Genomic DNA, 27,013 nt, shown 5'->3' with positions numbered 1-27,013 from the left:
GCGTGCGGGCTCTTCGTTTTGGCGTGCAGGTTTTCTCTTCTCTAGTTGTGGCGTGTGGGCTCCAGGGCGCGTGGGCTCTGTAGTTTGCTGCGCTGCATGCAGGCTCTATTGTTGAGGCACACGGGCTCAGTAGTTGTGGCTATGGCGCGTGGGCTTCGTTGCCCCGAAGCATGTGGGATCTTAGTTCCCTGACCAGGGATCGAACCCGCATCCCCTGCATTGGAAGGCGGATTCTTTACCACTGGACCACCAGGGAAGTCCCTGGGGCAGAGTTTTTAATGTTTACTCTGCTGATCCCATAAGCCTGTACCTCAAGGCAGTTGAAATGTTATAGAAGGAATTTATGTTTGAGTGAGTCATCCCAATATCATAGCTTTGTAAGGAGAATGCCTTACACTGTGTGTATCTTCAAGGTTTTCAAAATACTTGCACATTCATTATCTCATTTAATCTTCCTAATGATCTGGGAGGAAGGTAGAGCGGGTTATCCCTATTTCACTGGTGAGGAAATTGAGGCTTAAAGAGTCTGTGTGATGCAAAGAACATTGGAATTAAGGATGCTGTTGAACAGTGACTCCGAGTGATCAAATACTATGAGGTCCTGGAAAGAACACTGGATTTGGACTCAGAAGGCTCAGTTCTTCCCAGATTGATGATTTTAGGTATTCTTACCTGTCTACCTAAGTTTCATTTATTCAGCTGTAAAATGGGATAAACCTATCCCAGAGGGTTGAGGTGAGCATTAATTGAGATAATCCATGTAAAACACTTGACACAGTAACTAAATCCCAGGAATCTCTTGGTAATTTAACTCTTAGTATGAAATTATATTTTAATATCATTCAAATTAAGGGTAAATATCTAGGTGTAGCAAGGTTCTAATACCATCCTTTAGTACTCCAGTCTAGGAGGTTATCCTTCTAAATGCTCTGCAAAACACTGCTCTGTATATCCCTTTAGTTGATAATAGGGGTTCCATTTAGAATTATAGGCATGTAATTTGCAGACATGACAACAGGATTCAGAGAGTTATAAATGAATATGCCTCATTTTCTAAATGAGGAAATGGAACTTATTAAGATAAATTATCTAATACTTGGATATGAGGCAAAAAAAAAAAATAGTGGGTGGCATGTCCTTTCAGTGACATGGGAGTGAAGGCTATGCTAGGATTAGCCAGGGTAATGTACTTCACCTTGCTGCTTATCCTTGGTTTAAGTTTCCAGACTTAGTGATGATGCATGTTAACTTGTAGACTTTTTTTTTTTTCCTGGTAGAAGTGCAGATTTCTGCCTAGTGGAACAGACAACCCCCAAAGTTATAGTTTAAACAGTTTTGTATCTCACCCAGCAATCTCATCCTCCTATAAAGAAATGCCCTAGCTCCACAAATGCTCTTTGAACTGGCCAGGGCATCTTACTAGTTCCCTCATTATTGAATGAATTGAATAAAATCTTTGACATGCACCATCTAGAATGTGTCTCTGGATTCACCCCCTCTCAGGTTCACAGTCTGTGCTGTCGTCCAATGTCTGAAAACACCTGCCTTGTGTCTTTTGTCCAGTTTCATAGTTGTTTACAGAGGGAGGGCTGGCCCGGAATCTGTTATTCCTTCATGCTGGACGTCAATTACTCTTATATTAGAGATGAGGAAACAGAGGAATGGAAAGGTTTAGCAACTTGTCCGGAATCACGCAGCAGTTTAAATGTTGGAGCTGGAATTCAAGCCTAGGCAGACTGACTTCAGAGCTGCTCACTTAATTACTGTGCCGTGTAGCTTCTCAGAAAAATGGCTTTATATATACATGGAAAATGTTTTGTCTGGTGTCAGGAAACAGTAAGTCCTTAATAAAGTCTAGCTATATTATTCTTTAAAACTCTGAAGCTCAGTATAAATGTGTTCTTAGCCCAGTGCTTAGAAGCAGAAGATGGTGGATAGGACAAAAGTACCACCACGTGAGTTGGTTCTCTTGATTAGTACTAATCTTTATTACCGTCCTACCATTAGCAAATGAAAAGAGGGCATTTGCTTAAGTCCTTTTTATTTGCATGAACCAAATATTAAATCCTTAGCCTGCTTTTTTTTGCCATTAAAATCTTTATTCATTAGAAATATAGAGCAAAACAGAAAAATCCAAGCAATAAGGCATAGATGGTACTCCTATCAATTTCTGAATTTCAGATCAGTAAATACTGTGCAGTAACACACCCATCTGGCCAAGAAGCAGATTGCAGTGGAATGAAGGTACAAGCTCATGAATAGAATGCAAATATTTGTAATAGCACGCAGCACTAAATCTACCATCTATTTATTTATTTATTTATTTATTTATTTATTTGTGTGTATGTATGTATATATGGCTGTGCTGGGTCTTCAGTTGCTGCACGTGGGCCTCTCTTCAGTTGCGGTGAGTGGGGGCCACTCCTCGCTGCGGCGCGCGGGCCTCTCACCTTGGCGGCCCCTCCCGTCGCAGAGCACAGGCTCCAGGCGCGCGGGCCCCAGCAGTCGTGGCTTGAGGGCTCTAGAGCGCAGGCTCAATAGTTGTGGCAAACGGGCTTCAGTAGTTGTGGCTTGTGGGCTCCAGAGCACAGGCTCAGTAGTTGTGGCGCACGGGCTTAGTCGCTCCGCGGCATGTGGGATCTTCCCGGACCATGGCTCAAACCCGTGTCCCCTGAACTTGCAGGTGGATTCCCAACCACTGCACCTCCAGGGACGACCCTACCATCTAATTTCCAATCTACTACCTAAAATTTTCATCTCATACAAAAATTTATAAGGGAGACATTTTTATTTATTTTTTATTTTTTTTAAGGGAGACATTTTTAAACCCATGCCTTTCTTTGGCTTTAGCCCATATACTTAAATATTTAATTTGCCTCTGTCTTGTGCCTCTTTTTTCTTGAGATACATATAAAATTTCCCCAAACCTCAGTTATATCTACTAGCACAAAATGCAACAGACACATTGCAGTTATCCACTCACTCTGATTAGCATAGGAAGGAGAACTAGCTTGTTCTGGTCTCCTTCCCATAACACCCACTCTTACCTCATACCAGACAAGCAGACACATATGCCATCCATGAACTTTGACCTCTCTGAATAGCAGCTGCCAGATCTTCATTGCACGTTGTTCTCTGTAGATGGTTAGAATTGATACGTTTGAACCTAAATAAATTTACAAAGGCAAATGCAGAAATCAGGAAATGGTAAATTAAATAGAGTAAGTGCAAGACTTGGTTTATTGTTATCTTCCCACAAGCCCAAACTTCCCTTTTCTGGTATCAGCTTTATCTGTGGCAGAAAGCCATCATTATCTCCTATCTGTCAATAATTCTGAATATGTTGTCAAGCTAGTAAAATGTTCAGAGTGGACCACATCGTCAGTGGTTCCACAAATTGACAGTTTTTCAGGTAAAGCTGTACTTGAATGCATCAAAATAAGTTGATTTTTTCCCCCTACTCTATTAAGAGCTGCTGCTTAGTTCTAATACTCAGAAGCGTTCAAGGTTGGAATCTATACTTTTTAGAACTCATATTCCAATGTGGCTTCTTAAAAATCTTCCCAGATTTTTAACTGTCCTTTGGCCCTTGAAGTGCAGTGTTATTCTAGATGTAGCCTTACTCATGACAGGCTTTGTCCTCAAATTAGGATCACTTCTATTTCATTTCCTGAATGTCCTTTGGATGTCAAGAAGAGTCTTTTCAAAATCCCAATGTGCCCTGCCACCGGAGCAATACACACACCAACCACACAGACCTACAAAAGCATTTTTTTTTAATAAAAGGCAAAAGACATATGATCTAAAGAGAAATAAAAGTATCTTAGAGTTGTAATGTTTTTGATAAGTAACATGATTTATCTGATTTTTCTTTTCACCCTAAACTATAACTCCATATCTCAGGTTGGGCTCTGCAGGGAGCAGACTCTGAGGAAGAGACAGTGGCAGGACGTTTATTTAGGGAATGCTTTGGGGATCACCATCTTTGAAAGGAATACAAAGAAATTGGGATTGGACAGGAGGAGAAGTTGGATTGCGATACAGTCTCAACAAAGTTATCAGCTGGACCCCTAGGAAACTGCTGTAAGTTGACATGCCACCAAGTGGCTGATTGGTTTCCTGAAGGATTGGGGACTCCGCGTCGGTCTCTGTTACTGGCAGGCTGAACATTCAGCAGTGAATGTAACTAGATCAGCCTAGGTATGTGGGCACCCATCCCTTTGGGTCAGCTGTAGCCTCCAATCCTGCTACAGTGGCTATTCCATCCCAGACACTGGATGATGTCGTTTTGTCAACTTGGTTGTTCAGGGCCTCTTCCATCATGGATCCTTTATGGTATGGATCAACAGGCAGTACGAAGCTCTTCACACTTTGTGCCTGTCCATGTAGCTTTATCTCAGATCTCCTTGTCCCTAGTCTTCCAGTCTATTTCTTTTCAGGCCCCTGCCAGCTGGCCACACCAGTTGCCACTGCTCAAGTATATTCTAATCTTGGGCCACTTTCCACGCAAATGGATGGCAAGGTGTACTGCCTGAAACTCTGCCCTTTGGGAGGATCTCCCCTCATCACTATCTTTCAAGGCCACCCCTTTGTGGGCTGTAGTATAGCCATCGTGTATTTTCATTTTGTGCCATGTACTGGCCTTACCTATCCACGATTCAAATTCAGGCATTTTTCTCTTCCATCAACTGGCCACACAGGATCACTGGCAACAGGTGTGAACTGAGGGAGAGGCACCGGTGCAACAGTGGTGCCTGGACTTGGGAGTCCTCGCCTGCTTATGTAGCATACTGTGCCCTCTGGCCATGTTTGTGTTTGCGCCTAGATGTATCTTCCATGTTACAATCATTTGCGACACGACTCAACCCAACCTTATGACTTTATGGGACTGAAAGAACCCAGCTCATTATTGGTGGTTTTGGCTACATGGCTACCAAGCATCCCGTCATAAGGTGCTACATCTCTACCAGGGCACACTGGCACATCAGCAGCTGTTTGTTGAGAGGTGTTTACTTCTCCGCTATAGATGGCATGGTCTTGATCCAGAATCCTTGGCATCCACATTGTGATTTTCCCATTGGAACTTGTCATAGACTCCACACAGCATATTTCCCCACTACTGATGCATCTAATGCAACAGGCATAGTTGCCTGTTCAGCCTATTTGAGTCACTCACCTAACATGGTTAACAGTATAACCAATTAGATTGGTTAAGAGCCTTGACAAAATGCTGTTAAAGAACACCTGATGGTGCAGGTAACTCCCTAGCACATCTGGGCAGTCTGACAGAGGTGGCATTTGAACAGTATTTTCTTTTTCTTTTTTTTTTTGCGGTACGCGGGCCTCCCACCGTTGTGGCCTCTCCCGTTGCACAGGCTCAGCGGCCATGGCTCACGGGCCCAGCCTCTTTGCAGCATGTGGGATCTTCCCGGACCGGGGCACAAACCCGTGTCCCCTGAATCGGCAGGCGGACTCTCAACCACTGCGCCACCAGGTAAGCCCTGAACAGTATTTTTAAGAACACATGCTTCCTCCATAGCCCGAAGTAGAGAAAGCATAGGCAGAAGGAAGAGCATGGCTTCCGGGTACCTTATACTCAGATCTCATCATTTTTTCAATACATTTGAACTGCTTAGAACCCAAGTACATTGCCTTTTCCCCCTGTTGGACCTCATCATCTTCTTCCAACACCTTATGAAACCTCCCCCCAACTTATCCTCTTCACGGTGGGCATTTTACTGTGCAGAAGGGTCTGATGTCGTCTCTAACGTGAGTTCATTGTGCCCTGTCTATATTCCAGAGCATTCATAAACACCCAAGGTTAATCCAATCTTAATGCTCCACTTTATGCCTAAACTTTGTTTCTAGTCTTTGTGTGTTCCTTAACCTCACCCCCAAAATAACTGAAATCTTGATTTAATTGATGTACACATGGCTTATAACGTGAAACTAAGTTAAATGCTCTTTACAGCTTTAAACAAGTTACACACACTGGTTTCCCTTTATCATGTAGGTTTATTCTTCTCAAAGGATTGCACTCAGGTTATCCTCTTTTTTCCAGACAGAAAAACATTTGTTACATACTTCCTGCTAGACTGACACTTGAGGTTGTCAACATCTACCTTTATCACTGAGCGCTCTCTTCCTCTCTGAGGTATTCCCTGATCTACAGGTGGCGCTGACAGATGGCAGACTTGAGGTGTTATGAGATGACATGAAAACATAAAAGGCAAAATTAAAATTTGCTCATGAGACTTATTCCCTAACCGTTGAAGCACTCACTATTTTGTTTGAAACATTCTTGTAACTGAATTGAGTGCACTGGAAAGTTTTGTTTCAGTAATTCTAATGCTTTTTCAACTATTATTCATCTATGAATGGTTATATGTCAAAGCATAAGACAACACTGCATATGCGTAGAGAAAATATGGAAGTGATTCATCACATATACATTTGTAAATTTGGGGTTTTTTTTTTTTTTTTTTACCTTTGACTCTAAGAAATAAACTAGAGATATGTAAATAACACAGTATCCACATTGTAATGTTACAAGAATGGCTAAAAAGAACAGGGCCACAGTCGAGTCAGTAGCACTTTAATGAAATGAACAGAACCCATTATAACAACAGCTCTTTATTACATGGATTCAAATACACAGCAGACCAATCACGTTCCCTGAAATTTAACAATCACATTCAATTAAAACCTGTTAGTGCGTTCCTCAACACTAATTCTAAGGGGCTTCCTTCGAAATCCCTTTACAAAGCCTTGCACAAAGAAGAGGTTAAGCACCAGTAGGAAAGACTGTTGCTAGCAGTTTTATTTTATCCTCCTCCTCCTCAACAACAACAATCATGCAGTTTTTTCCTTCTATGTACATGGCATTGTAAAATGGGTGCTACACTCTGCCTATGGTACAAAGTTTATAAATACAATATACCAATACAAAGTCGAAGCCATTAAAAACATCTTAATAACAACTACCAGGAGATAATTAAATCTGGAGTGTTCATGGAATCTATGAAGAGATTTAGAACCAACACACAAACTCAAACATTATAGCAAATGTCTTACTTGGGAAGGGGAGAAAGGGGACCTTCTTATGTGCTACTGAAGGGTTTTCTAAGTTGTTCCACGTTTACTTTCTTTCTGCTATTATCTTTAAATACTGCAGAGCATTGTGAGCTGCGTCACTCTGTGCACTGCCACAGGAGATCCCCGAGCCATGACAGACTGTGATGGGACTGGTGGACAATTCAGCGAGACATTGATACTGTCCATTGGCACTCAGTTCTTCTGCAATGACACATTCAAACGTGATGATTAATGCCACGTGCATAGAAAGCAGATCCTTTGTAAAAACAATACAATTGTTATTACCATCTTTCTCCCTAAGCATCCACGGTATACTACTCCACTTATCATCTTTGTCATTCTTGTACAAACTGCCCAGCTACAGTGGTTCTCAAACACAGCTGTGCTTCATAATCACCTGGGGGAACTTTAAAGAAATCCAGGTGCCTGGGCCTCACTCCAGCCTGCTCTATCAGAAACGCAGGGTTAGGGGTTGGAGTGGCCAGATTCCTGCATTTTCAAAGAGCTCCCAAGGCAATTTTAATGTGGTTAGTTTAACAGTGTTTGCAAATTACTGAACCACAGCAACTTTTTTAAAAGGGAAAAAAAAACATTTGCTAGAGGACTGGAGAGACTGTATTTTCCACTCTGAAGTCTACAGTTATTTTCAGTAGACACTGAACCAGGAAATACACGGTTCAGGGCAAAACCTCCCTTGTGGTGTCATGTTCTTTGGTTATTAAGTCTGTGCAGAGAGTTTAATTCCATTTTGTATATTTGTTTAGGATGTTTTAAAACAACACTGAAGCCCTGAAAACAAACGGTCTTAACAGCTGATGAATCACTCTTACTAAAGATGGTTTATTGAGACAGGGAAAGGAGTAGAAACAGGTGAGTTGTTTGAAATTGTCATGATTAAATGTTATTTCAGCTAGAATCAATATAGTATAAAATATCCAGACACAATGGGATTATTTAATGTGTGAAGAGGCTTTCTAGTTCTAGCATCTAGGTTCTTTTTTTTTGCGGTACGCGGGCCTCTCACTGTTGTGGCCTCTCCCGTTGCGGAGCACAGGCTCCGGACGTGCAGGCTCAGCGGCCACGGCTCACGGGCCCAGCCGCTCCACGGCATGTGGGATCTTCGCGGACCAGGGCACGAACCCGTGTCCCCTGCATCGGCAGGCGGACTCTCAACCACTGCGCCACCACGGAAGCCTTAGGTTCATTTTTAAATTGAGGTAAAAGTCACGTAACATAAAATTAACCATTTTAAAGTGAACTATTCAGTGGCATTTAGTACATTCACAATGTTGTGCAACCACCACCTCTATCCAGTTCCAGAACATTCTCACCATTTCATCACCCCAAGGGAAAACACTATCCCCACCTATACCGCCCAGCCCCCGGCAACTACCAATCTGTGGATTAACCTCTTCTGGATAGTTCATGGAAATGGAATCATATGTGACTTTTTTTGTCTGTCTTTCACTTAGTATAATTATTTTTGAGGTTTATCCATGTTGTAGCATATATCAGAACTTCATTCTTTTTTGTGGCTGAATAATATTTCATGGCATGTATATACCACAATTGGTTTATTCATTCATCTGTCAATGGACGTTGGGCTGTTTCTACCTCTTGGCTATTGTGAATAGTACTGCTATGAACATGTGTGTACAGGTATCTGTTGGAATACCAGCTTTCAATTCTTTTGGGTACATACTTAGCAGTAGAGTTACTAAGTCATATGGTAATTCATTTGAGGAGCAACAAAACTCCTCAAATTTTCCACAGCAGCTAAACTATTTTACGTGTTCACTATGTAACATATGAGGGCTATAATTTCTCTATATCTTTACCAGCATTGGTTATTTTCTATTTTATTCATCATAGCCGTCTTACTGGGTGTGAATTGGTACCTCACTGTTGTTTTGATGTGCATGTCCCTGATGACTAATGATAGTGAGCACATTCTCACGTGCTTCTTGGCCATTTGTAGATCTTCTTTGGAGAACACTGAGGTTCTTTTGAAAGTAATTGCATAGAAGTTAGTCAAATTAACTGACTGTGGTTTTTAAACTGCTGTTCTACGTTTACAAGAACTATTTAGTTCTTAAAATTGCTAAGGAGCATTTCAAAGTCATCATTAATTTGTAATCTAAAAAACCATCTCAAGTTTCCTTCTTTTCCCAGATTCAAAACCTTCCATAGTCATATTCATGACATGGCTTATTCATCTGTGTCTCAAACACCCAACAATGTGTAGATACTTAAGAAATATTTTTTGAATGAATGGTCTCTCAATCAGCTACGTTTTCTGATCATCTTTCTGCATTATTCCCCAGGTTCTGCATAATTCTCAGTATATTGAGGCACTATACCTGACCCATCATTCAATCCCAAAGTAGTAGAGAAAATTAGAAGTTCTTTCAGTCCCTAAACACCCTACTTTCTCAGTGCTAGTAGCTCTGACAAGCTAGGTCCCCACAGGTCACTAAGGCTAGAATAAGGGGTATCAAATTCTTCACATACTATACTGATGTTAAATCAAGACACCAAAAACACACAAGAACACACACATACAAACAAATTAGCCAGTTATAAACTGCATTAAAAGAAAATCCACACTGATTGCTTTCCAATCTGTCTGCATTTGTCTATCTGAGTGATTATGAGCTAGAAAAAATATAGCAGTTCATAGCTGAGATGAGATAAAACTATAAATTGTCCCCATTTATCTCCCAGAAGTGGTACACAGTGATAAAGTGGAGAGAAGACGTCTGGCCTGACCCCCACAAACTTGGTACTTGTTCTAGAAATGTGGGTGCCTTTTTATTTGTCAAGCTGCCCATCAGGGCTGGTTTAATAGATATTATATCAGCAGGGACTCTTCTAATCTGGCTCTACCGCTGACTAGCAGCTATGTTAGCTCAGGCAAGTTTCTCAACCTTTCTTTGTCTTACTTTCCTCACATATATAAGAATAACAGAATCTACTTCACAGTTTGAGGATTCTGTGGGTTGAAATATGTTATGTCCTTAGAACAGTATCTGGCACATAGTAACTCTATAACTCTTAGATATTATTGTTTTTATTATTATAACCGTATAGATGTTACCTCTATTTTTATTGTTTATAAGAATGGGACATACCAATGATATATGTTACTGTTCTAGTAATTATATATAGTCAGAATCCCCAATCAATGAAAAAAATTATAATAGAGGTTTTGTTCCTCAAACATTTAAAAAAAATAAACAGGTTTTAGCATAAGCTAAAGAAAAAAATCATACCTATATCCAAATATGTTATATTAAAACCTTGTTCCTTTGCAATTTCACTAAGCAGCTGGATGTAATCTGTATTTGGAATACTGAGGAGGCTTCTTTTCAGTAAGTTGATCTTTTCACCAGGAGAATTCCTCAAGGAATGCCAAGTACAACCTAAAGAATGTCCTACCACATTTGTCTGAAAAACAGAGACGAAAGTTAAGACTCTTGGACTGGGTTCCGATGCTATTATAAGTATTAATTAAGCACTCACATTTAATACTTTATAAAGCATGTTTAAACTTCCCGATTTAAACTAGATAGCACTAACAAGCACACACATTTAACAAACACCACAATGTTAAAGAAAAAAGAATGTGCAATAATATACTGGAAGTATTTAAAAATACTTTTGTATAGTATAAAGGTCTCAGTCAAAATTTCTGATGGTCACGTTAAGATGTAGAACATATTTAAGAGCACGATAAACAAATCTGCGATACAGCTGACCCTTGAACAACATGGGGGTTGAGGCAGCCGACACTCCTCACAGTCAAAAGTCCATGTATAACTTATAGTCGGCCCTCTGTATCCACAGTTCTGCATCCACAGAATCAACCAACCGTGGAGTGTAGTATTTACTATGGAAACAAATCTGCATATAAGTGGACCTGAGCAGTTAAAACCTGTGTTGTTCAAGGGTCAACTGTAATCGAGTCTGCCTAATGGAGCAATTTACAAATTAAAATATAAAGGAATTTTCATATCTTTATGGCTTCTTGTATTAAATACCAGTCTCTGTAACTGACAGCTGTAAAGCAGAAAACAAAGAAACTGTAGACAAGGTGAAATGTGCAAGTTTGAGAACAAGACGTTCAAATGAATGGCATGATGTCAAAAAATTCTTATCAGACTTATCCCAGAACCCAATTGAGTTTGTTTTTTTGTTTTCTTTTCTCCTTTTCCTCTTTTCTTTATTTTCCCCTCTATCTTTACTTTTTCACTTCTGTTCTTAGAATACTTTGCAGTTCCATGTTAGTTTATGGTTTTTAAATTGCTTTCATATAATATGCCATTAGAAAAACCACAAAAAACTACTCTCTGAAGTAAGTACGGCAACCTGTCCTTTGGTCTTATTTATCAATGAGCTTGACAGAGGTTAAGGGATTTTCAAAAGATCATAGGGATGGCCATGATAAAGAATTGGGTAATTTTTGCATAATTTGCAAAATTTACTAAGTAGAATTTTACATTCCTTGACTGGAACTTTAAAAAATGCTGTTTTTAAAAAAATCATAGGTCATCCATATAGTAAAAGGATACCTGTAACAAGAACAAATACATACGAAGAACAGTCTCTTTTCCTTGCTGCCCCTTCCCCAGACTTCTGCTCCACTCCCCAGAGATACTTGCTATTAAACAACTCTTCAGTATACTTCCGTACGCATTCTATGCACGTTTAAGCAGACACACGTATAATCTTTTTAAACAAAAATGATAGCTTACTCTTCTACACCTGATACTGTTAAGTTTTCTCATCTGTTAAGTTTTCTCATATCACTGCACTGCACATACATGCACTACAGTTACCTTACCAGTCTCCAACTGTAGGTTTTAGGTTGTTTCTGGTTTCTTTCACTAACAGTGTTACAATGAAACTCTTTTGCACTTGGATGACTTTCTCGACAGAATAATTTCTAGAAGTAGAACTGCTGAGTCAAAGAACATGTATGCTTTTAATTTTGATAAATATTAATACTTCCAAACTGATTTATGAGCCAATTTATACTTCCATCAAGTGTCTTGGAGGGTGTTTGTTTTCTCACACCCTAGCCAATACCAGGTATTGTCAAACTTTGTAGGTTTTGTCAAACTAAAGGTGAAAATAGTATCTTGTTTAACATGCATGAATAAAGTTGAACATTTTTTTCCCCACCATTTGTATTTCTTCTACTGGGTTGCCTTTTTTATTGATGTGTAAGCTTTATGTTTGGTATTGAAAACAGTCCCTTCCTACTCATGTGTTCAAAACAGTTTCTTCTTACTTTGTTTTTATTAGTTTTATTTACAGACATTTTGCTGTGCAGTGTAGGTTTATGTAGTTAAATTTGTGAATCTTACTTTACAGCTTCTATGTTTTAAGTTATGCTTAAAAAGGCTTTTCCATGCTAAGAATTTTAAGAGGAAAGCTCTTCCATGTTTTCTCATACAGTTCCAATTCTTACGTTTAAATCTTTGATCCATTTGAAATTTATTTTAATGTAAGGAATAAGGTAGCAACCTAAATATATCATACACCTGTGTGCATGTGTATTCCGCCACCCCTCACCTCCCCCCACAACGTGGCTGTAAGTTATTTCTATACCATTCATCCTCTCACCCACTGATGTGAAATCTCACTGTTGTCATATACTATCTTCCTATATGGATTGGCATCTATACCTATCCTCTGTCTATTGCGATACAAAAGCTGTTTTAACTACTATAGTTTTATAGTATGTTTTATTTTCTGGTAGGGTATAACTCCACCTCCCGTACTCTTCCTTTTCAGTTTTCTTGGCTATTCTTGAGTTTATTTTTCCAGATAAACTCAGTAAAGTTGTATCAAGATCCAAAATGAATTCTGGTAGATTTTGACTAAGACTATATTACATTTTCATATATTTACAGTATTGAGTCTTTCTATCAAAAATAGATAGCTTTACATTTATTCAATTTCTGTTAAATCCCTCAGTAGAGTTTTAAAGTTTTTCTCATATGAGTCCTGCACATTTCTTTCTAAGTTTATTCCCTGTCATATTATCCTCTTTTCTACTATTGAGAATAGGATCCTCTATATTCCATTTTGTAATATTGATAAATAGGGAAGCTATTAATTTTTTCTAGTATGCTTTTTCAGGACAGAGTTTCTATTTTGCTATAAAATGATCAATGTTATCAAGCTTCATACATTTTATTATTAAAAGTAATACACACATACAACAAAAAAATTAAATAGTACAGAATTATAAAAGCAACAATCCTCCTCCCTACCTTCAAGTCCTCTTTCCAGAAGCAATAATTTTCACCTTTCTATTTTTAATTATTCGGGTGGTTACCTTTGTAACAGAAATAATATGAGAACGCTATTGATTCTCTATATTAATTTTATGATCAGCTACCTTGATGAATTCTCTTATTATGTCTGGTAGTTTTTCTCTAGGGCTTTATAGGGATACAATTATATTATTTATAGTTAATGATCGTTTCTATCTCCTCTTATTTCCAACCTCTTGTTTTCTGATTATGCTGGTTGATACTTGTAGAACAATGTTTAAAAAGAAGGGTATCAGGAATTCCCAGGCAGTCCTGGGAAGTGGTGAGGACTCAGCACTTTCACTGCTGAGGGCCTGGGTTCAAACCCTGGTTGGGGAACTAAGATCCCAAGAGCTGCATGGTGTGACCCAAAAGAAAAAAAGTATCTGTGGGCATCCTTGCCTTATTTCTGAAAGTAATGGGAATGGGTAAGACATGTAAACATGTACCCATGATTTTGATTTTTTTCCTGAGGTATATATTTTATTTTATTTATTTATTTTAAACATCTTTATTGGAGTATAATTGCTTTACAGTGTTGTGTTAGTTTCTCCTGTATAACAAAGTGAAGCAGCTATATGTATACATATATCCCCATATCCCCTCCCTCTTGCATCTCCCTCCCACCCTCCCTATCCTGCCCCTCTAGGTGGTCACAAAGCACCGAGCTGATCTCCCCGTGCTATGCAGCTGCTTCCCACTAGCTATTTTACATTTGGTAGTGTATATATGTCAGTGCTACTCTTTCACTTTGTCCCAGCTTACCCTTCCCACTCCCTGTGTACTCAAGTCCATTCTCTATGTCTGCGTCTTTATTCCTGTCCTGCCCCTAGGTTCATCAGACACATTTAGTTTTTTTAAGATTCCATATATATGTGTTAGCATATGGTATTTGTTTTTCTCTTTCTGACTTACTTCACTCTGTATGACAGTCTCTAGGTCCATCCACCTCACTACAAATAACTCAATTTCATTTCTTTTTATGGCTGAGTAATATTCCATTGTATATATGTGCCACGTCTTCTTTATCCATTCATCTGTCAATGGACACTTAGGTTGCTTCCACGTCCTGGCTATAAAAATATGGGACGATTCATGAATTTGCATGTCATTCTTGCACAGGGGCCATGCTAATCTTCTCTTTATCGTTCCAATTTTTGTTTCTGTGCTGCCGAAGCGAGCACTGAGGTATATATTTTAAATCACAATAGGGATATTTTACAAGAGTTTATCAGTAATGACTGTCAAAATTTTTTGGCATCTATTGGGAGGATAATGTTTTTCTCCTTTAACCCATTAATGTGATTAGTTATAGTAATAGATTTACCAACACTGAAACACTCTTACAGTCCTAAAATAAACCCTACTTGTCTATGGTATATTATTCTTTTAATGTTCTACTGAATATTAAGGTGTTTCACCATAAGGGGGATTAATCCATAATTTTTGCCATTGGGATTTGCTATTGTCAGATATTAGTGTTATGTTAGTTTTGGAAAATAAATTTAGAAGCTTCCCCTTTGTTATATATATTAACTGGAAGAGTTTAAATAGCATGGAAGATTATCTCTTCCTTGATGATTTAACAGAATTCACCTACAAACCTGTGTTTTGTGATTATGGTTTCATCTCTAATCCAGTTTTAAAAGAAGTGAATGCAGTGTTTTATATTTTTCTATTAAAAAAGCAAAACCAAAACTCTATTACTTATTCAGATATAGTCTTTTTTCCCTATAGAATGAGCCCTTTTTTTCTTTTATCAGAAGCTTAGGACACTCCTATAGTCTTCACTTTTCATTTCCTACCTAACATCCTACTCTCAGATAATGGACCACCATACATACCTATATACAAATATCAGAATCTCAATTAATATATTATGTGTAGCCCGATCTCTTAAGTTCTCTGTCTGAATACCAGCTGCCTACTCAACATTTTCACTTAGCTACTCCACAAACATTTCAAATTCAATATATCCTACGCTTAGCTCATTATCTGCTCCCCCTCAAATCCTACTCATCTTCTGTGTTCCCCATATTATTGAATGGTACCACCATCTACTCTGTTGCCAAGCTAAAAATGTTTATTTCTTTCTTTTTCCTTACTCCCTACATGTAATCAGTTACCATGCCCCATTCACTTCAGTTTTCTAAATAATTTTTAAATCGATCATTTCAACTGCCACTACCTTAGTCTAGGCCACCATCATTTCTCATCTGCTTTTCTAAAACAGCATTGTAGCAGGTCTCTTTGACTCTAATATTCATTCACTCACCATAATGCAGCCAGTGATTTCCCTTCTAATGTATAAATTAGATCTTGTCCTTTACATATTAAATTTATTTAATGACTTTCCACTACCCTCAGGATAAAGTTCAATCTCCTTAACATAGTAGTTCCTGCAAGATTCAATCCCTCTTTTCCTTTCCGGCCTCATTGTTTGAGACTCCCTCCCTCCAAATCTATGAATATGCTCCAGCCATCCCAAATTACTCTGCGGTCCTAGATCACATAGTGTTTCACTCCTGGGTCTTTGTACATGGTCTTTCTTCTCTCTGGAATTCTTTTTTCCTGTTGTCATCCTATAGGTCTCAGCTCAGCTATTACTTCCTCCAAGAAGTCTTCCTAAAACCCCGTCTTAGTTGGATCCTTCTCCTACGTTCCCAAGACGCCTCTGGAAGGACCAGTCTGTAGGGTTCTTTTCTCTTTCAGTAGGCTGGCTACAAACTCCTTAGGGCCAGAGACTATCTCATTCACCAAATGCCAGTACCTGGCATCAAGCTTGGCAAATAATGAGTTCCCTAAATGTTTGCTGAGTGGATAAATGAGTGGATGAACCAAGAGATGGGAGTGAATTGTCAATCTGAAGGCAAAAGTGGCACTAGTGACTTACCATCTTTAGATACCATCATATTATTCTGAATTTGACTGTGCCTCCCAAACTCTCTTACCTGGCCACGCCTGTGATCCTGGCTCACATACTGCAAGCAGCTAAAATTGGGGTAGTGTATTACTCAACAGTTAAGGGATTTGTTTAAAACTGCAACTCTGAAGTATCTATACAAAAAGAAATCTAGAGAAGTTTCCTACAGCAACAGATGTTTAATCACATTAACACTGTAGACCTCCGATCATTACTCACCAAAGAAATGTGGTTCTCTGGAGAGATATTACTGAATTTGGCAAGAAATTTCTCAGCAGCATTTCTCTTGGCTTGTTTCTTTGATGCCCCCTTTCCTAAATAAAGAAAAAGAAATAGTAGGTTTAGAAAATAAGCTAGTGTCCATAGAGAATGACCAAATGTTTAACGTACTGTGTTTGGTCAGAGGACAATCTCATGGTTTTTGTATACTATTCTTTTTTTTTTTTTTTTTCCCGGTACGCGGGCCTCTCACTGTTGTGGCCTCTCCCGTTGCGGAGCACAGGCTCCGGACGCGCAGGCCCAGCGACCATGGCCCACAGGCCCAGCCGCTCCGCAGCACGCGGGATCCTCCTGGACCGGGGCAGGAACCCGCGCCCCCCTGCATCGGCAGGCGGACTCCCAACCACTGCGCCACCAGGGAAGCCCGTATACTATTCTTCTACAGACGTGACATCTTTACTTGTTGTGCTTCATACAACTGTTAATGGTTACATTTTTGAAGACGTTTCTTTAACAGTTTATCTTTAGTAGTTATACTTTGTTTTTCTTTAACAGATGTATCTCCCTATGTCTAGCTTTAATGAACCATATTTGGTTTAATTCTGACTAAATATTCAAATTTACCAAGGTACATTCAAATTACAACTGCTATCTCTCAATTTCTTGCTTATAATCTCCTATACACTGATAACTATGTGGAATTTCTTTTTTAACATGAATAAGAAGGGCATAGGAGAGGCTAGAGTTGAAAGACACTTATCAATATCTTCTATTTCCATGTTTACAGATTTAAAAACTGAGATCCAGGCAGGGAGGTTAAGCAATTTACCTAACCTTGCAAATCAAGGACTGCATCAAGAACAGGAAGCTGAGGTTCCTGCTTCTGGCCTAGGGCTTTCTGCACTGGCCCACACTATCTCTCAAGGGCAAACAGCTGCTTATTACTTAAGACTAATATCTAACCAAGGTAAAATTCCATTTCAAGCCACTTAACAAAAACATGCTAGAGAAGTTAAAATAGGAATCCTCAGGAGTACTTTATTAAGTGACTTTTTTCTCATAGTCTGTGGCCTTTACAACGTAAAGCTGTTGTAATTTAAAAGGTTAATTTCTACTTTATTTTTATCCCACTGCAATTTTTTGCCATCAGCCTCTTATTAAACATCTTGTTTTCAAATGTAATCTTCTTGTCCTCCTGTCTTCTAGAATAGCTATTGAAACTCCAAGAGATTTACTACTGCTTTTTTCTCCAAAATGATTTTTAACTCCCTATTATATCAATGAAGACTGTTTAAAGAGTCAATTATTTATTTGTTTCTCCATTACCAACTCATAATTTTAAAAAATATCAAATTAAGAAGTAAAGTATTCTTAAGCCAAACATTTATACTTAAATTCAACTGCAGAAGACTTCCCTGGTGGTGCAGTGGTTAAGAATCTGCCTGCCAATGCAGGGGACATGGGTTTGATCCCTGGTCCAGGAAAATCCCACATGCCGTGGAGCAACTAAGCCTGTGCGCCACAACTACTGAGCCTGTGCTCTAGAGCCCGCAAGCCACAACTACTGAGCCTGCGTGCCACAACTACTGAGCCCGCGTGCCACAACTACTGAGCCCGCGTGCCACAACTACTGAAGCCCGAGCGCCTAGAGCCCGTGCTCTGCAATGAGAAGCCACCACAATGAGAAGCCTGTGCACCGCAACAAAGAGTAGCCCCCGCTCGCCGCAACTAGAGAAAGCCCGTGCGCAACAACGAAAACCCAATGCAACCAAAAATAAATAATAAATTTAAAAAATTAAAAAAAAAATTCAACTGCAGAAAGTTAGAAACAGTAGACCAGGAGTGTCAGTTTTTTTCCCCATAGAAATATTTGAAAAGAAATCGCAACAGAAATTTCTATGGTCATTCATCTTCTCAAAATATTTCAAATGTCTTCAACTGTATGAGGGTAAAAAGGAATAAGTACCAGTTTCCATGAATGACTCTAGCCTGCAAATTGTGGTATATTCTCTCTTATGAGCAGGTCCTCCCTCCTGGGAAAGGGTATATTCAGGAAGTCTCCAGCCATGATGAATAGCCAATTCCTAGAAAATCGAGATGAGGATTTATTAGTAATTTTTACTATGCAGTGGCTCAATCACACAAATGATATTCTCTCATGATTTTGATCCCATATCTATTTATATGTTTGCAAAGAATAATGATATTCTGCAATGAAAAAAATGAGAGAAGGCCCTCTATTTCCCAGAGATATTCCTGCATTTTATATCTTATAGGCCCACAATACCAAAACGGAAGCAGTTTTCCTGTAGTGAAGCAGTGAATGGTGCTCTTCCATTAAGCTGTAGTGAGTTGATATCAAAGAGTTCAAACAGAAAGACAAGCTACGTTCAGCCTCTGGGAACATCAGAGAGGACAGCTACAGGTCTCACAGCCATCAGTTCCTAAAGCCTCTCCCCTCCTAACTATAACCTTCCATACCCATGGCTGCCTAACTAACTACATTCGATCGAGAGCAGATGAGAAGCAGACAGCAAACAAACACACTTGGATGAGGCTGAGGAAAGAAGGGGAAGAAAACTACAGAAAAACTCACAGAGGAGGAAAGAGACCAAAGGACTGGTTGGATAATAGGGAGGGGAGTTGTCCAACAGAGCACATGGATAGTCTGCAAGGAGGATATTCTGCACACAGAAATTCAAAGCTGAATATATTTTTTTGGTAGAATAAGCAAATAAGCAAACGACTTCCCTTTTCTTGAGTTAGGTAACTCAGTTTGGGTTCTTATAAAGTCTTCTGTCTCAACAGAAGTAGAGATTTGTCACAAGAGTGGCAAGAAATATTCTTAAAATATAAAACACTCTACCCATGTGCACTGAGGTCCTGCTGATCTCAAATGAGAATTCCACAAACCAAAGGCAGATACTGTATATGGAAGAAAATCCAAAACATAAATAAATAGGAAAATAATTTCAAGTTAGCACTTTAACATCTAATGATCATAACCTGGAACACAAAATGTTATACCATCTTTAAAATATTAATTCCTTCTCTCAGCCCTTATGATATTATCAAAATTTTTCAGTAGACAAAAAGTTAGGTATGGAAAAACTGTGCCACTTACCTGTAATGAACCAATAGGATTAAGCTGGTTCTTTGGTTGCTTGGAAGGGTCAGGCATTAAGGGATCCGGAACTGCAAAGCTAAACATTTTTATAAAGTGTTATAAAACAAAATAATCTCCCCCAAATTATTAAGTAAAGGACAAGCATTTTCAATTTAGCTTTCCATGCCTTTGCTGTTGCCTTTCCTTCTACATGGAATACCCTTCTCGCCCACCTCTTCTGTAAGAATCTGATCTATCCATCATCCAAGGTATACCTCAATTGCCACTTCCTCTCAGAAGCCTATTCTTTTACCCCAGTGGAACATAACTTCTCCCTTCTTTGAACCACTGTAGCATTTGGTTTGACACTTTCTTAAACAAATTATTTTACCATAAGTTGTACACTCTTACAAATACATGTGATTTGTCTATCCCTCACCACACCTCTCCCCTGTTCAGACTATAAAATCCTTAATGGTAGGGCCTATGTATTACTTGCCCTCATAAGCCTTGCAGTATAATAGATGCTCAATAAAAATGTATTTAAATAAAGCACACTATTGTTACAACTACAAAAAAAGGGAAGACTAACAGGAAGTTTAGCCTGGCAATGTAAACCATACAGATCATAAATGTAGCTTTTTCATCCAGATAATTATGGAAGAAAGACCTGGTTTGATCTATTATCTGCTCTATGCTAGGATAATCTTCCTAAGATTTATATGTATCCTGTATAAAATTGATGGCCAGCATGAATCTGATTTGAGCATGTGGGGACTGTGATTAGAGAAAAAGAGAACAACCTCTTCTAAGTAGTGTGAACTTAGTAGTTACTTGGGTGATGGATGCCTAACGTGGAACAAGCTGCATTTCAAGGTTACTGCCACCTAAGCAGCTAGAGGCATTTCTTCCATGACCAGTGAGGTTGTTATTGCCATTTCCTCAATTTCCTCAAGTTTCTTTTCTTTTTTTTGCGGTACACGGGCCTCTCACTGTTGTGGCCTCTCCCGTTGCGGAGCACGGGCTCCAGACGCACAGGCTCAGCGGCCATGGCTCACGGGCCCAGCCGCTCCATGGCATGCAGGATCCTCCCGGACCGGGGCACGAACCCGTGTCCCCTGCATCGGCAGGCAGACTCTCAACCACTGTGCCACCAGGGAAGCCCTCAAGTTTCTTTTCTACCTGCCAGAATTTCAAGCTTTACATAAGCTGATGAGATACAAATATTCACTTACAATGCTGTACACTGAAGCTACCCAAGTAATTGTGATGGAGAAGTGAGAAAGTCTCTATCATATTAGGCCACTTTCAGCCTGATTTACAGCTTAGCAATTCCCATCTTATCTGTCAAGAAGCACAAATACATAGTAAGGTTTGTTAGCCTTTTTTGCTGACAAAGTGAAGTGCCCATGTGCAGAAAGGACACTCTGTATACTAATTTCTATGAATATATGCAACACTTTGGGTTGACCTTTGGATTGCACAGAAATGGCATGGCCGTCACCAGCAAGGGGAAAATCCAAAACCCGCCATGCCATTTGGCATGTCCAGAAAGCTAGCATAAATCATTTATAATGTATGACCCTAGTCATTTTGTGAGATCCAAGGCTTTTGCTGGTTGGTTCTAAACTACCTAAAAAGTTTAGAATTACTAAGTAAATGGGAGGAACACTGCATGAGAACCTAAATATCAATATATCCCTAAGCCAGAAGTTCTTCTGTGACTAGGAAACAAAAAACCCATCCTAAATTCCCATGGGCCTCTGCTCTCAGCTATGAGCAGATATACCAGATTGTACTCCAAATATACTTGAGTGCACGTAAAGGGAAGAATTTCCAGGCAAAACGTGCTCCTGGATGTGCCCATTAGAAATCAAAGGACACCAATTTACAATACATGAGATGATCCAGGACCAGTGCTCCTTCCAAAAGCACCTAAGGTGATAACAAATTTATTTTGGAAATATTTGTCAAGAATTAACATCCCAGGGGCTTCCCTGGTGGCACAGTGTTTAAGAATCTGCCTGCCAATGCAGGGGACACAGGTTCGAGCCCTGGTCCAGGAAGATCCCACATGCCGTGGAGCAGCTAAGCTTGTGCGCCACAACTACTGAGCCTGCGCTCTACAACCCGCGAGCCACAACTACTGAAGCCTGTGCGCCTGCAGCCTGTACTCCACAACAAGGGAAGCCACTGCAATGAGAAGCCCTCGGCAGCTAGAGAAAGCCCATGCATAGACACAGAAGACCCAACGCAGCCAAAAAAAAATAAATCAATCAAATAAATGTATTAAAAAAAAAGAATTAACATCACATTTAGAAGGAAATCTCCTTGTCTCCTTTCAAATTCGAATTTCTAAAAGAATACTTTTAGCTGATCTTTTTCTATCTCACACCTTGTTTTCTTCATTGTAGAAACAAACTCTTAATCCAGTAAGATGTTTGCCAGAAACACTCTGGTTTTCTAGTGTTGCACCTCATCTACTAATTAATAGAGCCTTCATCTACTAATTAATAGCTGGATTTAATTTCTTACGGATAAAGTTGTCTTTAGTGGATGACAGGTCTTCACAAGGAAATAGAATTTTAGAGCTAGATATTAACAACTGTTTACTTTGTTGCTTTTGTGAGCATGTTCAAACTTTTAACCTTACCTCAGCCATGATATTTTTGAGCTGCAGAATACAAAGAAATTTAGCTCACCAAATACTTGCATTGGCTTTCAAAATGTTTATGGCAGCCTCTGCAGCTCTATGTTTCGCCAGCTTCTTACTTGTACCTTCACCTGAATTAAGGTTAAAAAAAAAACTCTTTACATGCTGTGAAAATGTGAGGCTTACATAGATGTTTGCATAATACAAAACAAAGCCACTACACATTTTATATATGTACACACTAGGTAATAAAAACATACACTTGCATACAGTTATACACTGAAATAAAATACCGTATGAAGTTAATACATTAAAAAACCCCTGTGATTTAAAAAATTATATGTATTTTTGTATACCTGTATAAAAATCGTTATACAGGTATACATTATACATGCTATTACATAAAGTAATAAAGTAGACTATGTCATACCTTCTGAAGAAATGCAACTTATTCCATTATTCTTAGAAAGGAAATTCTTCTATAGCAACAAGTTTCCTTTAAAGGAGCCACTTACAGCAACACCGTTTGTCAGCAAAATGTGCACACTTTCACTGTAACAACCCCTCCTATACTGAATTAAACCCCTCTGCTTGGCTAAGCAGTCATGACTACCTGTTGGATACAGTGGGGGAAGGTTTGTATAGGGAAGAAGTTGAGAGATTACCTTAAGCGTCTTCCATATAATCTGTATCCCTTACATGGGTAGCTAAGGGGGCAGAAGAGACTAGGCCTGACTAATCACTGAGACTGATGCCTAATTTTAGTAAGCAACCACACAAGTAAATTGTAAATTCAGTCTTTTTCCTTCTGACTTCAAACTAGGTGTTGAGAACCTTTCCAAAGTGGTATCAGAATGCTGATGTCCATTCCTCCTGTGTGGAGGAAAGAAAAGGAACATGGAACAAATTTCAAGCATGGCTCTCAAGTGTTGGAGACCACATAAACCACACTTATTTACCCACTAACATAGGTATTAAGGATATACCCTTGACCAATGTGGTAGTTAGGGGCACCGACCCTCTGCGCTGTTGAAAATCTACCCATAATTTATAGTCAGCCCTCTGTATCTTTAGTTCCTCCATTTCTAGCTTCCTCGGTAACTGCGGAATCAACCAACCATGGATTGTATGGTACTGTAGTATTTACTACTGAAAAAGATTCTCGTATGAGTGGACTGCGTAATTCAAAACCGTGTTGTTCAAGGGTCAACCGTAGTAGAGAGCTAAGCAGGGTCCCTGCCCTTAAAGAGTATACAGCCTAATGTGTGAGATTCTGTCTATAAAAAGACATCTGGGGGCTTCCCTGGTGACGCAGTGGTTGAGAGTCCGCCTGCCAATGCAGGGGACACGGGTTCGTGCCCTGGTCCGGGAAGATCCCACATGCCGCGGAGCGGCTGGGCCCGTGAGCCATGGCCGCTGAGCCTGCGCGTCCGGAGCCTGTGCTCCGCAGCGGGAGAGGCCACAACAGTGAGAGGCTCGCGTACCAAAAGAAAAAAAAAAGACGTCTGAAATGTGGAGTATCACAGCAGGCCTAAGTGCAGGTTGTAGGGTAGCCTACAAAAGGGATAGCTCCCCTACTCTTGGTAAGGATTCAGAAAGGTTTCATGAAGGAGGAGATAACTAAACAAGGACCTGAAAGATCAGTACAAGTTAGTGAGGTGAGGAGAGCTGGAGGATTAGGAAGAGCACTGTAGGTGGAGAAAGTACTTGCAGAGCCTCAGAGGTAACACACAGCATGGTGTTCTCAGGCCCCAAGTTGTAGGGGACAGTAAGAGCTTGAGGAAAGGAACTTTGAGGCAAAAGGCGAGAGAGCTGAAGGGTAGGAGAGGTCAAAGAATGGTCTCCTAAATTTGTGCTTATCAAACTTTAGGAATTGCCTGGGAATTTGGTTAGAATGCATACTAACAGTAGGTGTTGGATGGGGCCTGATATTCTGCACTTCTTTCAAGTGCCCAGGTGATAGCAATGCTGCTGTCGACCCTATTTTGAGAAGTAAGGTTGTCAATGATGTTAAGAAATTTATATTCATCCAGAGGGTGATGGGAAAACCACTGAATGGATTTTAAAAAGAGGAAGTACATGCACAGATTTGAATGCCAGAAAAAACACTCTGGTTTTTGTGTGGAAAATGGACACCACAAGATAGAAGCTAAAAGAGCAGCTATGAGGCTGCAACTATAATCCATGTGGCTCGGATGGTAGCAACAGAAAGATGAGAGAAGCAGACAGATTCAAGAGATATTTAGGAAGTAGGATTTGGGGGCAGACTGGACAATAGGCAGAGGGAGAAGAAGGTGAAACCCAAATTTCTACTGTAAGCAGACGGGTGACGGTGGTGCCTTTACTGAGCTGGAGAATGCAGGGGAAATGGATTTGAGAGAGAAGATGGATTCAGTTTGGGACAGTGAGAGACTGAGGTGTCTTTGGGTCATCCAAGCAATAATGCCTAGCAAGCACAGGGAGATACACTGTTCTGTAACTGCACCTGGGCTGAAGACAGAGGTTTCAGAATTATCAGCCTTTCGATAGTATTTGAAGCCACGGAGGTAGATAAGCTTGCACAGGAAGACAGGACAGTGTGAGAAGAGTAGGGGGACTAAGCAGTTGTCACAGGTTGTTAATCTTTGATCTAAAACACACTGAAGGGAAAAAGGCTACTTTTGAGTTTTCACTGAATGTTTTAAAATAGACCAGCTAAAGCAGTAGTGCAAATGTTGATTCCATGGTTCATATGAGGAACCTTCTAGCTACAATCTAGCTACAATCCACCTGCCCCACATAGACAAAAAAGCTTCAAAATTTTCTTAAAGTGGCTTCAATGAAAATAGCGGAATCCAGATTTTCAGGGACACAAACAAATGATGCCTTCAGATTACCAGATGGTGGAACTTCAGCCTTCTTGCTGAATTTTTTTCTTGGCATTCTTCCAAATTAAATTTAGTATTCAATATTTTTTGTGTTTGCCATTAAATAGATACATAAGGAATAAAATGTCTACATTTACAAATGGGCTACTTCAGTTATCATTTGCTCAAGTTCAATGACCATAATAAGGTGAATCTTAATTTTGAAACTTCATTGCTGTGTGACCTTGGGCATGTTTCTTATAATCTCTCTGGACCTATTTCCTCATGTATAAAAAAGGTGATAACATCTTATTAAAATACTGTACAGTGCCAGGAACTAGAAGCTGCTATGCAATATAGTGTAGTTGAGCTTTCCGCCTTCCTCATTTTGCTTGGATACAGAACCGAGTGTGGTACAATGGGCCCAAACTGCCAAATGAGTCCATACATAGAGGGGAGCAGCTCCGAAAATTCTGGGGCCATGCCTCCTGGCATCTGCTATAACCTATGAAATTTGACAGCACCTACTGATTCATCTATGGCTGCTCCAAGAGCCTTTCCTGCTTCTCCCTAATTCTTGGAAGATCCCTAGGAGGATCCTAGGGTATGTTTCTGAGCTTCTCTTGGTATCTGGGGAACAGAAAATTAGGGAGAGGATCAGGAAGTTGGAAAGTCCCAATGACCTGAGAAAGGTATCAGTTTTAAGAGCCTGCTCCTCACCGTTGTCTCTGGTAAAAAGGGTACTTTTCCGAACTAAGAAGCAATACCAAGTCTGACCCGCCAACCCACATGGTCATCAGGGTTCGTTGTGCATACAGACCTGTGCAGGTTATGTCACCAACGGTTACTCTGAAGGTGAAAGTGGGCACGTGTATTTGCACATCGGATCTTTCACATTCATAAACTGGGATGTTCTTGGTCTTCATGCCGTATTCATGTAACACCTGAATTGGTGTTTTCCCTGGCTTAGCTGTGATCATCTTCCCCAAACTGCAAAAACCAGAAAAAGCTGTGCTTTGCATGTCAAAGCGGGGAGGGAAGCAGAAGCAAATAAAGACTAGTTTTAACAGCCACCAACGGTGACGCCGGAGGCACCGAAGCTCCCCGTCGGCCAGGGCTAGAGCTGGCGAGGCGCGACAGTCTCCCGGCCCCGCTGCGGCGGGCGGCGGGCAGGGTGAGGGAGGTCTTTAGGGAGACAACTTGAATGCGGGTAGGAGGGATTCGCGGGGGAATCGGAAGGTACGCTCGGGTGCTGCAACCTCCCGGGACCAAGGCTATAAACCCCTTTCCCAGGCGGCGGCCGTGAACCACCTCCGGCCACCCCGAGCCTCCCGAGGCCGCAGGAGGGGCGGGGCCGGGCCGTAGACCCCGGCCCGCTCGCCGCCGAGAGGGCGGGGCCGAGCGCCCGCCAGCAGCCGCGAGGACGCGAGCGCCAGGAAGGGGCTTTACCCAGAATGCCGCTGGACAGCCGGCTCCCCCGCCCCCTCCTCTATTGCCCACCACTCCCGGCCCTGCCCCGCTCGGTCCCGACAGCCCGGGCGCTGACCTGAAGGTCCCGCTGTCCTCGCGCTCCAGCGGCGGAGCCGCGGCGCGATGCCTGCTCTGAGACATGGCCAGAAGGGACAGCTTTGCGGCGGGAGGAAGAGCAGTGTGGAGCGACGTCTTCGCTCCGCGGGTCGGTCGGTCCCGGAGAGGAGCGAGCTAGAGCCGACGCCGCCACCTCCTCCCCTCCTCCAACTCCCCTTCTCCTCCCCGCTTGCGTCCCTCCAGGGGATGGGCGGGGGGCGGAGGCGGAGCTTCTGTGCGGTAGCGCCGGTCCCGGCTCCCGGTCACGCCTCCTGCTGTCCC

At 40.7% G+C, this 27,013-nt stretch overlaps 2 protein-coding genes and 1 non-coding gene across 4 annotated transcripts in view; 1 reads left to right on the top strand and 2 right to left on the bottom strand.

Annotated features, from left to right (window-relative positions):
- PJVK (pejvakin) overlaps window positions 1-27,013 on the top strand; it is a 37,989-nt gene that overhangs the window by 2,490 nt on the left and 8,486 nt on the right. Inside the window, exon 1 of one of the 2 annotated variants that reach the window (XM_060302203.1) lies at window positions 7,060-7,965. The exons of the other annotated variant lie outside the window; for it this stretch is intronic. The gene's annotated coding sequence lies outside the window, so the exon portion shown is untranslated. Of the gene's footprint in view, window positions 1-7,059; window positions 7,966-27,013 lie in introns of those variants that run through there. 2 annotated transcript variants of the gene reach the window in all.
- PRKRA (protein activator of interferon induced protein kinase EIF2AK2) lies at window positions 6,580-26,972 on the bottom strand. The gene is made up of 8 exons (XM_030850872.3): window positions 26,712-26,972; window positions 25,986-26,155; window positions 22,369-22,450; window positions 19,685-19,763; window positions 18,527-18,644; window positions 16,561-16,655; window positions 10,368-10,542; window positions 6,580-7,296 (listed from the first exon to the last, which is right to left on the bottom strand). The coding sequence occupies exons 1-8, from the start codon at window positions 26,774-26,776 to the stop codon at window positions 7,139-7,141; spliced, it is 942 nt and encodes a 313-aa protein (XP_030706732.1). The 5' UTR covers window positions 26,777-26,972; the 3' UTR covers window positions 6,580-7,138.
- LOC115851114 (U6 spliceosomal RNA) lies at window positions 14,496-14,602 on the bottom strand. Its single transcript, XR_004038616.1, has one exon. It is a non-coding gene; the product is annotated as a U6 spliceosomal RNA (small nuclear RNA).

Source organism: Globicephala melas, chromosome 7 (genome assembly GCF_963455315.2).
Source record: "Globicephala melas chromosome 7, mGloMel1.2, whole genome shotgun sequence".
NCBI classification, from domain to species: Eukaryota; Metazoa; Chordata; class Mammalia; order Artiodactyla; family Delphinidae; genus Globicephala; species Globicephala melas.
The sequence above is the reverse complement of the archived record's forward strand: the minus strand, read 5'-3'. Positions and strand labels throughout refer to the sequence as shown.